This window comes from Chanos chanos, chromosome 3 (genome assembly GCF_902362185.1).
Source record: "Chanos chanos chromosome 3, fChaCha1.1, whole genome shotgun sequence".
Classification (NCBI taxonomy): Eukaryota; Metazoa; Chordata; class Actinopteri; order Gonorynchiformes; family Chanidae; genus Chanos; species Chanos chanos.
The window spans coordinates 25,744,195-25,758,077 of record NC_044497.1 but is presented as its reverse complement, the minus strand read 5'-3'; the positions used below and the strand labels follow the sequence as shown (position 1 = coordinate 25,758,077).

At 39.5% G+C, this 13,883-nt stretch overlaps 1 protein-coding gene across 1 annotated transcript in view; it reads right to left on the bottom strand.

Moving 5' to 3' along the window:
• The window catches only part of hspg2 (heparan sulfate proteoglycan 2), an 88,319-nt gene extending 78,060 nt beyond the window's left edge, over nt 1-10,259 (bottom strand). Inside the window, exon 1 of the mRNA XM_030767970.1 lies at nt 10,155-10,259. Coding sequence (XP_030623830.1) covers nt 10,155-10,214 — 60 coding nt within the window. The 5' untranslated portion in view covers nt 10,215-10,259. The remainder of the gene's footprint in view (nt 1-10,154) is intronic.
• Between the last annotated feature and the right edge of the window lie 3,624 nt (nt 10,260-13,883).

Below are 13,883 nucleotides of genomic sequence, written 5' to 3'. Positions count from 1 at the left end.
GAAAGAGAATGGGTTGAAACACACCATCAAACACACACGAAAATATAATTTGATGCAGTAGAGTGATTCATTTTAAAAAATAAATAAAATAACACATTTACATCTACTCATAAGCATACAATCACAAAAACAAGAATGGCTCATTTCATTAAAACAAGATGTTAAACTGTCTCCAAAGCAAATCTTGGTGCTTTTATGTTTTATAATGTAGGTGCAGAGCATGCAAGAGCTTCCATGTAATTGCTGTCAGCTTGGGACATAATGCGAACCTGATTCTGCGGTTATAGTCCATAGTGCATATGTGAAAACGGCTTAACAGTATCAGTCAAGTTCTGTAAACTGCTGAGACAGAAACTGAGCAAATGCACAGCCTAGCCCCAGGAATCAACAGGGTGTGGGCGGAGACAAAATTACACATAGCCACCTAAGTCTAAAAGCCACAGAAACTCCAGCTCTGTTTCAAAACTCTGTGCACACTCTTTGCATACTGCATCCACACCAAGTTGGTTTTGAAATCTGGCAAAATAGATGTTGACTCTGCATTGTTTTTAATGTGCAAGAATGTTTGTTCAGCAGGTATTTTTGCCATGATAACATGAAGAAATAGTCATTTGTCTGCATGGTGTATATTTGGACTGAAAAATGATCTCACATTTTACATAAACCTGATTAGTAGTGGATCATTACTCACATCTGTCTAAATGTTATGCAACGTTTTAATCTTCAGATTGCAAATCAGTTCCAAAACTATGGAAGATTGAAGAATGCTAGATGCATGAATGTGAGCATAAATCTTTTTTGGCCACGTCTAGGCAGTTTGAGATCATGTAGATATTTAGGACCCAAACAAAAATAACTTTGTATAGCAATGACCTGAAACGGTTTCCCCAAAAGATGAATTTTGACAGTCTGAGGAGCACGTAATGTGCCAACCAGGAGCTCGGCAGTACAGAGGGACTCACATTCCCTCCTTATCAGGCAATGGCTCATCTTTCACTCCCACTATTCAGTTTAGCACTCAGTACACACATCAGCATGATCTCTGTACCTAGAACGAGACCTTAATGGAGACATCCTCACTGCCTTTGAATGGTAACATAGACAAAATAACCTTATGTAAAAAAACAAAAAAAAAAAGGAGTAGAAATATGCTAGCAACCATAGATACCACAGTGGTGGAGCTGACATCCTGAGGCCGCTCTGCTGTTGTGTTATGGAATGTAAGGTTAACGTATGAATGACGTTCAAATTACCCATATATAAAACAAATAATATTTTATCAGCTTAATGTTTTAGTGGTACATGACTGCAAGTTAATGTTTTTTGACGTCATTGTTGGTGACGTTGTTCTGGCTGTGGCTGCAGTTTATCACTGAATGGAAAGTCAGCTTTCAGTTCCAACAATGAGTTCAGCCAATCAACAATGTAGTGGAAGACAAAATCCATGACTTTTTTCATTCTTCTTTGACTAGAGCCAAATTTCTGTCTGTTCCACATCTATCCCAAGTTCCACTTAACAAACAAAATCACTGCAAAAGCAAGTTCGAGATGAGGATTTTTTTTTCCATGAGCACACAGTTTGACATGACAGTAAGGCACAGAATTTTTGTTGGCAAAATCCTGCATGGAAAATATTACCAAGAAAGATACCTGCATCAAGGGATACCGTAGTGGAAATGTACCTGTCAGATCTGCAGCAGCAACAAATCATGTGGTTTTGAGTGGTTCAAGAGCAGGTGGTACAAAGTATTTTATTAATTTCCAGTTTGAACATATTTTTCTGAGAAAGTAGGCATTATTGAATGCAATGATATTATACCAAACCAAGGTTTGGTCCTTTAGAAGAAGGGAAAAAAAAACAAAAAAAAAAACAAGTTCAGTCTTTTGTGTTGTACTTAATGCCGCTTGACCTAATCTACTGCATTCAGCTGAATCAAAATAATGTTTTCTGATCTCAGTATTTGTCTGGCTCTGTCCAGGTTCCAATAAATGTGTGTGCTGGCTCAAAAGGATTAACAAGAGGGTGTTTGGGGAAAGCTGTAAACCCTCCTCTAAGCTATGAGATGGAGAGAAGGATAAGATATGCTCAAGAAGAAAACTGAGATGTCTGAAGTTTCAGGGAAGCCCAAAAGAAGGGGGGGGGGGGGGGGGGCAGACAGAGGATCCAGGCGAACCGGGGGCGGACACTGCTGCAGCGGGTATGTAGAGAGCAGGATGCTGTCCCAAAAGATGTACAGGAAAGCCTGAGTAAACTTGGCTGCAGGAAAAGTAGCCTCCACTGAACTCCAGATAATTTCAGACTTCATTTCCTGTACAGGATGATGATTCAGCAAAACCACTTTGCTTTAGATCAACTCAAAACAGGCTGCTGGACAACATCTCCTGGGGCTCTGAATTTAAGCCCCACTGTCTGTCTCTGAAGTATATCTAAAAGTGGCGAGAGATGGCCAGGCCAAACTTTCTCCCCCATAACGTCCTAATCTTATCACTCCTAAAAACTACCACATAAAAAGCCTCCTCTCTTTAATGATTTTCTAAAGGCAGGCTCACTCAACCCCATAGTGGCAAATATCATTGCTTGCCAGTCCTCACCTTGACCGAACCACACCCTAAACTTGCAAGACAATGGAAGGCTTTCTTTTCATGTCTCTGAATGACAAAAGGCGTTTCTCCACTACTCCAGCGACAGCAGATAGAGGCAGTGGGAGTCCTCCTCTGTCACAGGGGAGCTGTTGACATGCTAATGGATGACATACTCTTGGGTGGCAGTGCTTGTTGTCTTCGGTGGCCTTTCTAGTAGGGCCTCAGCAGGCATGGGGCTGTAAGAAAGAGAGGCCTGACGTTTTGAATAGAGGGCTGAATGCTGAGAGAGGCAGGGCTTGAGCGAGGCAAACCGAGATAACCCCTTGGCCGTCACTTCAAAAGAAGTGATATCTACGGTGCTACACCACTGCACAGTTTCCTGGGGTCACTGGGTTAACTTGACTCACTCACAAGCTCTCTTCCGTTTTGCTCAGGTCAACAATGAGGCACTATACACTGTTACATCTGATTTGAGTGAAACTAAAGAAAAAAGAAATTGAAACAAATTTGTCACAAGAATAGCTTTCTACAGGTAACTGCCAAAATAAAGGAAACACATGGCTACGTAGGGGAAGTGGTTCTGCACAGGTCTGGCATTGGAGTCACTTTATGCAACAACATGCTACATTGTGCTTAGCGCCAAATGTAAAAATGCTGGGCATGCCAAGTCACCCATTCCATTGGTTATCGTGGTCAAAGGAGGAGATCTCAGTGACTTCAAAAGAGGGTTGAGGCCCATTTTGCAGGAGCATCAGTGACCAATACTGTTAAATTTACTGATGTGTCAGGAGGAACAGTGGCAAATCTGTTGTTGGCATAGGAGTCTGAGGGAAAAACCTCATCTAGATCATTTGTGGTCAAAAACACAAGCTCTTCAATCTGTAGTCTCAATGTCCTGCATCCAAGGAAGAACAGAGCACTGACCCTGAATCAGCAGACTACAAACGATTAGTCACAAACACATTGGGTGTGAGCTGGCAGTTTCATCAGGAGCACTGTGTCAAGAACATAATAAAGAGGAGTACATGATAATTTGGTATAAAGGACACAGGCAGTTTTCTGCTGAGCTAGGGGGGAAAAAGTCATATGGTTAGATGAGTCACCTTATTCTCAACAAGTTCATGAGGGCATGTATAGGGGACACCGAGAGAATATCTATAGGCCAGAGAGTTTGATTGCCATGGTGAAGGTTACTTTTGAGGGCAAGGTCAATGCCCATCTCAAGCAACACATCTCAACTTAACTGACTATTTATTGGAGATTCCAAAGCAGCATGTAAGATACCACCTGTTCCTCCACCATCATTGACAATTCGAAAGGATGGAAATTCTTGGGAAGTACATTTTCAAATAATACTAGAATTGATGCCAAAGCACACAAGGCTGATCTTGTGAGTCATGGTGACCCAACACCCTCAAAGTGGAGAAACTGTATGTCAGCATTTCCATTTAATTTAGCAGTCTCTTCATTTTTTTCTTTATTCTGCAAGGGAATGTGTGATCTTCACCGCTTAACTTTAACCCCTGAAAGCTTTCATTTTCATGTGTATTTGTTCATAATGAGCCCTTATCTGTCTAGACATGATTCATACTATTTGCAGTAGACAAGCTTCTTCACCCATTGTCATCCTTGTCACCTATCATGGCCATTCGTAACGAAGAGGCCATGTTGTCTGCTCTGATTGGTTGATCTTTTTAATGTTGTTTGTTTTTTCCAGGTGGGCTCCATTTTAACCCATGTGTGTGTGTGCGTGTATGTGCGTGCATGTGTGTTAATAAAAATGTGTAGAATTCAACTCCATAAAGCGATAAACTTCTTTTAATGCGCAAGGTATTGGTGAGCTCTGTAACATACTTGTGTTTTTTGAGATAAAATGATAAAATGAAAAGTTGTTTCAGTAAGAAAATCTGCCTTGTCTGAATTGTCTGAAAAAAATTCCTTTTCTTTTTTCACATTATCAGTCCTTCCTTTGTGGTAAAACACCACAGCCCTGGGGCACTGAAATTCCTTTTTCTTGTCTTTCTTACAGATCTTCAGTACTTTAATAATAGCCCTGGAGACTTTGCATCTTCTTGGACTCGCAAGAAAGAGAGCAAAGAAGGCCGTGGCAAGTGCAGGCTTGTCAAAGGCTAAAAAGGAAGTTGAAGGCATGGGTGTTGAGTTGTTAGATTTTGCATTAGGATTTTACAAGACAGTAAGTAAAGACTTTGATCATCTTTAGATTATCTTTAAAATGTTGTAAAATATCCCCACCACAGCTCTTTTTTGTTATATCCCAAAGCTGCAGACCCAGATTTTGGGGTAAGATGTTTGCTTTGTGCTCATGTTTTGAAAAGACTCACCTCATTTTTCAGAACTCTGTGTGTGGTCTTGTAAGAAGGTGCACTTCCGTTACTTGCTCATGCTGCTAGACACTGAAAATGACTTCTTGTATTTGTAATATAAAAATATAATATCCTGTCTGGGGATTCTGCACGTCTGCCTTTCTTTCTTATTCACCAACAACAACAACAACATGGGATGTCTTGATGTACTCAAGAGATTGCATGGAACAAAGGAGGCAACTAAATGCCTAAAATAAATATTCTTGAATGAGGTATCAACTATATGTAGTTATTTAAAACAAATGGACAGTTCTCAAAGGATCAGTCTGGTTATCAAAGGTCGACCACAGTCTGCACATACTCAGAAATCGTAAAGGGTAAAGAGAAATCCGTCATTTAGACTCTATCAATCACCAGTTAGTATTCAAAAGCTCTTTTTCAACCAGTTTTACTCAAAGACAGCTAGAAACAGCGACCAGTACCATTCCTCCATTCACTCCAGAGGCCAGCTATACATGACAATAGATGCCCAGTGCTCTGAACAATAAGTGAGATCAATAAAAGATCAAAGATACACTGGAGACAGACAACTACTAAGCTCTTGAAAAGGCGTAATTAGTAATTATAAGTATATAGTATCTCAGCATGTTAGTGAAACCCCCAGACTGTCTGGGACAAAGTTTCCTCAGCAAAAAGAATGAGCTGCCCCAGAGGTGACCTAAAAACTGTCTCTCTGACATCCAAAAAGACAAAAAAAAGCAAATAAATCAACTGTTTTGATGAATACATTAAAGAAGTCACACAGAAAAAAAAACACAGTCTCTTTTACCACCTCAAAACACACATTAAAGTCTTTTACATCGGAATAGCCTATTGAAGATGTCACTAAATGTAGAAGATTCATTTTTTAGCCACATAAGGCTGTATCTAAGCTTTGTCCCCCTTTCAGATGACTCACACAAATAAAACTGTACAGGCCTAAAGGGGCAGAGCACAGTTTCTTTAAGGGTTTGCTTGGCCAGCGTGCTGGACTCTGACTCATGGTACCACAGTCAAGTGTGACATAATAGGTTTGGCAGTATGAGTAAAATCATGCGCATGTATGTGCGTCTGTGCCAGAGAGAGATGGCCACAGGTTTTCAAGGGCAGACTCATGTCTGCACTTGCAGTGAGTGCTGTACCAGCTGAGGTGCAGCTGTGTTTAGAGTCTTTGCCCCCCCTCCAAAATAAAAACCCTACTCTATCAGAAAGGCAACACCAATGAAAACACAAGCCTCCCACAGCAGTTATTCACAGGTCACCCACAAAACAAACTGATTGTTGTGTCGTGTAGTGTTGTGTCTGAGTGTGTGTGTGTGTGTGTGTGTGTGTATGCGTGTTGGTGGGGTGGGAGGGGGGCAGGGAGGGAATTGTGATATATGATCACAGGGCCTGGGAAGTGAAAAGAAAACAAACCTTAAGAAAGTTGTGGCGGCAGTATCCAACTACTCCTCATAACAGGATAGAACAGAAGCAGGATTAAACATGAATGCACATGTCTGTGTGATCTCTGTTAGGCTTTTGCTTTGTGATAACCATGAGTTTGCACAAATGAGTGAATGACAATAATCTAATCTAACAACTAGTATATCACAACAAAATGAGACAATCCTGCCATGGCTGGTTAAAACTGCCCTAAAGTTCTATGGTTTTACGCATGATGAAAGTGTAGAGTCAGTTGTATTTGAGGTAGACTCTGTGGTAAGTTTGAAATCCTAACCTCATTGACCCTATCCAAACCTCAGTCACACCTCACTGCAGGGCAAATAAAGTCAGAGATGCCTGCACTCCATATGTGCCAACATGTTTGACTGAGCAAGGGCACGCCTGTGAAAAATACCAGGGCCATTTGAGACAAGATGCTCTCCCTTTTGGAAGGGTTATTCTTTAATCGGAAACCAAATGTTTGTCAAGTTCATCCCTTTTATTTCCCAGTTAGTTCAAGCTCTTCAGGTTATCATTCTTCAATGACCAAAATTTAAAACTGCAACGAAGTCGCATTTTACAAAAGCAGACCAGGTGGACTGCAAATACTAGATTTGAGACACTATAAATCAACCAGTGAAACAAATTTATTTAGCTGGGTTTAAGCACACATGAAATGCATGCCCAGTACTTGCTGGATTTAACTTTCATGACATTAAGGGGGGGGGGGGGGGGGGGGGCTACCTGTAATGTATATTACATATGTCATTTTAGCATGGTGGCTATGCTGGGATGTCTGCATTTACTGCAATGCATTTAGAAGCATGGTACCCTGAAGCATTTGAGTCAGTGTGACTTGAGCCCTCTGAGACTGACAGGCAGCTCACAAACAGGATATAAATGTTCACAGACGTGTGTGTCACTAATCTCCCAGCCATTAAATCACACTGAACATGGGTCAACATGACTTCATTGCCTACTAAATATACAGTATAGAGGTCTGGCTTGGCAGCACTATATCAAAGTATTATTTAAGATACTATACATGCAGGGCAAATGAAAAGAGAAAATTGTTTCTATGACGATGACCTAAGCTGTATAAGGCAACAGGAATCCAGGTTACTCTGAACTACCAACCCCCCCCCCTTCCTAGTCCTCACCAGTCAGTGGAGACTTCTGGTTCTCTTCCCTGGTAAAGACAGCCAACCAAAATAGCTAGCAGGGCTAGAAGTTGTGCTGTTGGACACCAAGGCCTTGTCTTCCAAACAGTTTGTACAGCAAAGGCACTTAGTTGGCAACGATTGATACAAGCTCCTAGTGACAGCGTACAGCCTTGCTAACTGTTAAATTCTTTATCAATGCCACATGGGAGTCATCTAATGGGCCACTTGTTCTATCACAGACTTTCAAGGGCCCCCCTAAGCTCAGACACAGTAAGAACTTCTCAGCATCTGTTATTCAAACATGTATCAATTAAACCTTGCTTAGATTGGGATTATGTTGAATTTCAAGGTTTAGATTTGAGAATTCTCAGAGAAGTCTTTGCAACACCCCATGACGACATAATACAACTCTTACACATCAGCTTCAGTTTTACAGATACCAGGGGGAGAGTCTCCCACCAATTATCAGGTCATTGATTGTTAACAGGAGGAACGGTGCTTTTGACTGTGTTCGTCAACTGAAGAGTAATAAAGTGGTTTTATTACTGTTTTGTTGAAGTTGATTGATACTGATTACCTTCCATTTCAGGGATACCAGTAGCAGTTAGAGATCCCAGTGCTCAGTTGAGTTAAATGAGCCATCCAGCTGAAGACTTGGGAGACTTGAAAATGCAAAAAACAGATGCGCTGGTTCCAGATAATTCAATTAAGCTTCTCGTGTCATCTGAGGTGATCTTTAAAAACAATAGTAAAACTAAGAAAGCCATCTCAGATTACCACTTGGTTGTCTGGACAGCAACAGACAGGAACCCTTTCCTGTTTCTTGTTAGGAAACTGACTGTGTTTAACAATGCATCTGACTCAGGCTTCCCATAGAAGTTAAACTGTGTGTAAGAACTCAGAGTCATGCATGGGAAGACTTTCTTTAATCACGTGGTCCATGGGGCTTATGGAGGGCTCAGGATCAAGAGGGGTCAAAGGGCGTGTGTTTGCAGTCTTGCTAGCTTTGGATTACTCACTACAGTGTTCCTAGAACCTGAAACAGGTGTGGTGCTTGAATACAAAAAACAAAACAAAACACAGAAAACATGTAATTGATTTAAGAACCAGTGCCATACTCAATGCTGTGTTCATATAACCTTTTAGAATGCTAGATTCCTGGGGTGACATTCGATAAAATGTGACATTTTCAAGCTTTTTATCTTCATGATAGGCTACTGGAGAAATAAAAAGGAAACCTTAGCACTGTTGTAAGTCTGTCTGCAACTTATTTTTTTGCTCTAACTTAGCCGGTTTATAAGATTTTTAATTGTGCAGGTGATTATAGCAAATTTGCCAGATATTAAAAACATTTAAATATGTGAAATAATAAATAACCTCTAGGTGTCACAAATTCAGTGTGCACTGATCAGGCTTTACAGTAAAGTTTGTGGACTGAGTCTTCTGTCACGCAGATATGCACATTATCATTTTTGCTTTCCCATATCTCGAACACTTTATCACAGGTCTGGCAGGGCGAAGTGAGAGAAAACAACAAAGCAGACACCCCACCCAGAAGCCTTCCTAAGGTTCTCTTTACTAACTGAATGAGTTCACAATAGCTGACCCTACAACATAGTGGTATGAAACAGAACAATTACGACTTAATAGTGTTTCATCTGAATGGAGGAATTTTTCTTGTTTCACTGAAATGTATGTCATTAACATATTTATACACAAGAGGTCTGGTCAAAAGGATTAAGAGTGCCCTTAAGAAATTCTGTATTAAGCTCCATAATGTTTAAGGTGCACCCTGAGACCATGAAATACTGCAATTTAAAACACGTGATGTCATCAGTTCGTCGATAAATCATTCAAACTTTTAGAATGGAGCAGGACATACAAAGAGTCAGTTCATATTCTGCGTGATTTTATGTGTAAGATACAAGAATCCAGAACAATTATGACATATGAGATCTTTTTTTTTTTTAAAATATGCGAACTGATGTATATTTAAAAGCAAAAATATATCAACAGAGTAAGTATGCAGCAGTAAACCATGAGTGTAGGCGGCATGAAAAAAAAAAAAAAAAATCAAAGCCATTGATTGTGGACACCACAGCCGTGGACGAACAGTCAAGGTGTATAAACACAAGAGCTTAGAGAAATAAAAGTTGATAAAGTTAACAGACATGCAGACGCCACTAACACCAACTATGAATAGCTTGTTTCTATGGACAAATTTAGATCAGGAATAGAGCACTTGCAATACATTCGTGCAAACTGAAATTTCGCTTTATTTTGGGACGATATGGGTTTAAGAAAAAACTGGTGATTTAAGTGTTTCAATTTTGGCAAACCACGATCGCGATTTCAGTTTATCATCGAAGTTCCAAGAGAACACGCTGCAGAGAAAGCCCATCCCAAAACCACTTTTACCATTTGAAGAACGTTTTAGCGATCGTTTATAAAGTCGCTGTGTAGAGTAAGCACGCCTTTCCCAAAGAAACTTAGATTTACATGGGTTGAAAGGTGCTAAAGTTCGCCACTAAAAGTAACCGTTCGTCCAAAAATGAAATTATACAACTTCCTTTTATAGGTACAGTGCACAGGAGAGCAGAAAAGGTTAAGGTTCACTTACATTAACAAGATGCGACACTAGTATCGAGTAGATAAGAAGAAGTCCTATCCGTGTCCCCATTTTCCAACCGACCCAGCACTGACTTCGCACGCTGGGAGAGGGAAAATCAAGGTCCGTCACTTGTGGCCACTGAGTAATTTATTCTGAACACTTTTTATACTTTTTTCTGTAGTGAGTCTGTTGTGGTTTCTCTACCCCACTCCCGGTAGGGTTTCATTCACCAGAAGTAAATCCGTATGCTAGTATGACTAATTACGGTAAAATAAAAGAAAAAACGGAAGCCTGGGTAGAGATATCAGATCCGCTCTTATGGCTCCACTTTCTTCTACACTCCGAAACTTCGACATGCATTGCCAGCACGATCCGCTTGAAGTGCGATGATGTTGGGATAGGATAACTTAGGCTACTATACGACACACTGCCCTGAGTAAAAAGCGGAATGGAATGCAGGGAGTGCTGGTTAGCATAGCATGAGATCCCACAGAGAGCAAAATGCCACCTACATCTCAAAGAGGACTTGCGTTGTGAGGATATATAAATTATGACTTTACTGTAATACTTTGATGATATGATAAGCGTCAGTCGTTTATCGCCATGTCATTATAGTTATGAAATCTCTGATCTGCATATTCTCCATATATTTTAATTTAGACTGTATTGTCTATGAAACCGGATAAAGTAAATATTTTCTTAGTTTTATCATAAATGGCAAACACTGTAGCCTCACGATATGATTATTGTCTTAGATCCCAAAATCAGTGTTATGTTTGCGTCTGCATAACATACTTATCTTGAGACACTAACTGACCATTCTGTAATCATTTTAAATGTATGCGTATCACATCACAGATGTTATCCTCATTGGAGAATGTTACCTTGATTATTATTATTGTCATTATTTACTATAGTACAAATTATTGTGCACCAACGTGTGTTACAGTAGGCACTATACAATAATATATTACAAAATTCGGGAGGATGGAACAATGTTAATAAATAACGGACTACCTCTCAGCTAATTCGATGTCACGTAGGCCTACTTCACCAGAGTAAAGTAATATCGTAATCATAGTTTCATAGTCTAAACATGGGCTTAATCCTTTAGCGTTACATAGACAGTGCTTCTTTACTTAGAGCATTAGCTGAAACCATAATTTTAGTGTATCCATTCGAGAACCAGAGTTATCCTTTTGTGCAAACTTAATATAGTTGCGCCCTCTGGTGATTGCGCAACGTATTAAGTATTGGACATGACCAGTGTTGCAGCCGCAGAACAAAAATGTGCCATTTTCAGCTATAGCTGTCCTTGCAACAGCACTAATCAAAAGTAGCACTATAGTTAAAAGCCAAAAGCAGTCGTCATAGACAGGTCAATCTGCTTGACAAAACTGAGCAGTACAGCAGTCTCTGAGATCCAAATGATAAGCCTGTATCTTTAACGCGATGTTTTGAATTTCAAAGAAAGAAATAATAATGATAATAATAATGATAATAATAATAATAATAATAATAATAATAATAACAACAACTTTGAAAGGCAAGTTCTCGGTTTGGATTGTTTCAAGGTCGATTGGCTGAGTTCATCTCATGAGCTGTCTGCAAACTGTTCAGTAAAATCAATGACATTTTATTTACATTGATCAGAAAAGAACAAGCAACATGCGTGGGGTTAACTGACTGCTTACAGTAGTAATTCTGGCCTTTCTAGCAGTAATCTACGCAGCAGTCAACCAGTTCTATGCCATGCTTTGCAAAGTGAACGGGAGGAAATTATATGCTACCGGACCTCCAGAACTCACAGAAGAATGCCAAAAATGTTCTTGGACATCTGGCATGAGTGCGAGGCTCTCTGACCAGCGATGAATAACGTGCGGATCACCAGTATCATTCTGAGGTCTGATTAGAGAAATCACATCCGTAATTGTGTAGTATTCGTCCTTTTCAGAACATGTACAGAGAGCAGCTGCTTTGAATTTAGAGTTGAACTGCTCAGCTGGATCTACTCAAACCACTTCAAAGCAGGACAGGGTAAATAGCCAACAAGAGACTACGCTTTCTGAAAGCGAAGTCTTTGTGTCCATGTTTCTCAAAGCATGTCATATGATTTTGCAAAGCATGCCACAAAACGTGGGGCTGAGGTCATTCTAATCAATGAATAAAATAAACAAACTTCAGCATCAGTATTCCCATCTAATACAAAACACTCAGGTACTCCAAGGGCAATACTGCTAATGTAAATACATAACACAGAAACACCCTTAATTTAGCTTACCCAAAACAAAAAGTTTATTCATTGCCCTAATGACCAGAAAATGTAAAGCATGTAAATATTCACTCAGCTCTGAACGTGCGCAAATACGTGCTCCAAAGGCACCATGGGAGTTGAAGTCTATCCGAACGATCATATGCCCTTCGAAAAACCGCTTGACTGTCAAAAAATTACCACCTCTGGACTAAAGACAAAATATTGCTTTTGAAATTTCCCAAATTCTTGCATTAGTACAAAGAGAAAACTATCAAATGGCGCAAAATCATTTGTCTAAATACCCACGCTGGCAGTACTTGATGCTGCCACAAATTTGAAGCGTAATATTTAGCTAAGCACGCAGGCCTGCAGCACAGTGTTGGGGAGAGATTTATTTGACAAAATAAAAGACACATATAAAGAATGACCTTAACATGTATCATACCTCATATTGTAGAAATGACCTGCATGAAAACGTTGACGCACAGCGTAAGGGTTTTCATCTGGGATTTAGGATTTTACTGAAATGTTTATTTTGAAAATGCACACAGTAACGTTTTGAAAGGACAAAATGAATTGGTTGCCTTTGCAATAACGTGAAAGAGCAAACTGTTAAGCCATAACACATCATTTGTTTGTCCTGTTTGATGATGTACTCTGTATTTGGTAAACAATGTTATGCATAGTAACATTGTATAGTTCACTAATTGTTAAACTAAACATTGGTTTTTGGTACTGGTAGGGCCTTTAGTGCGTCTTATTTTAGTGTGATACTGAATCCTCTCAATTTCAATCACAAGAGAGGGGAAATCCTCATACATGTAATAACTGTCTCTTCAATATCTTGTATGTTTATGTACCATACAAATAAGGAACTGTGAGCAATTCATGAACTATAACCATGTATAATCTGGCAGTGCATGCACTGTTATGAGAATACAGGTTACAGGCTAGGCATCATCACTACTAAATGTGCCTTTAAAATATTTCACCATGCCAAATTAGAACTAAAGACTTCAGAATAAAGCAACAACAAAATATTCCTGTGTGAAAAACTAACTAGCAGATTTATGAAAGTTTTTGGTCAATGAAAGGTCTAGAGGACAGTAAGAAAACACACACACACACACACACACACACACCCACACACACAAAGTGAATGAATACTTTCCCACAAAGAAAACCTTGCCTTATTTTTAGAAAAAGTTCTCAGAATTGTCTTTCACATTTTTATGCTGGTTATTTTCAGTTTTTCCCTTCACTTAAAAAAGTCAGGGCTATAAAAAGCCAAAAGTTTTAGAAAATACCAAATGCAGATATGATTCTCAGAAACTAGACCAGCACCAAGACATAATGTTAATCTGCTCTCTGCTTGAACAAACAAATACAGCACCATTTCACTCAATCTAATTAAAAACATTTTGTTTCCATAACAGCATATCAGTACAGACAGGCAGGTTTGAAAGTGGTTAGAACTATTCCTG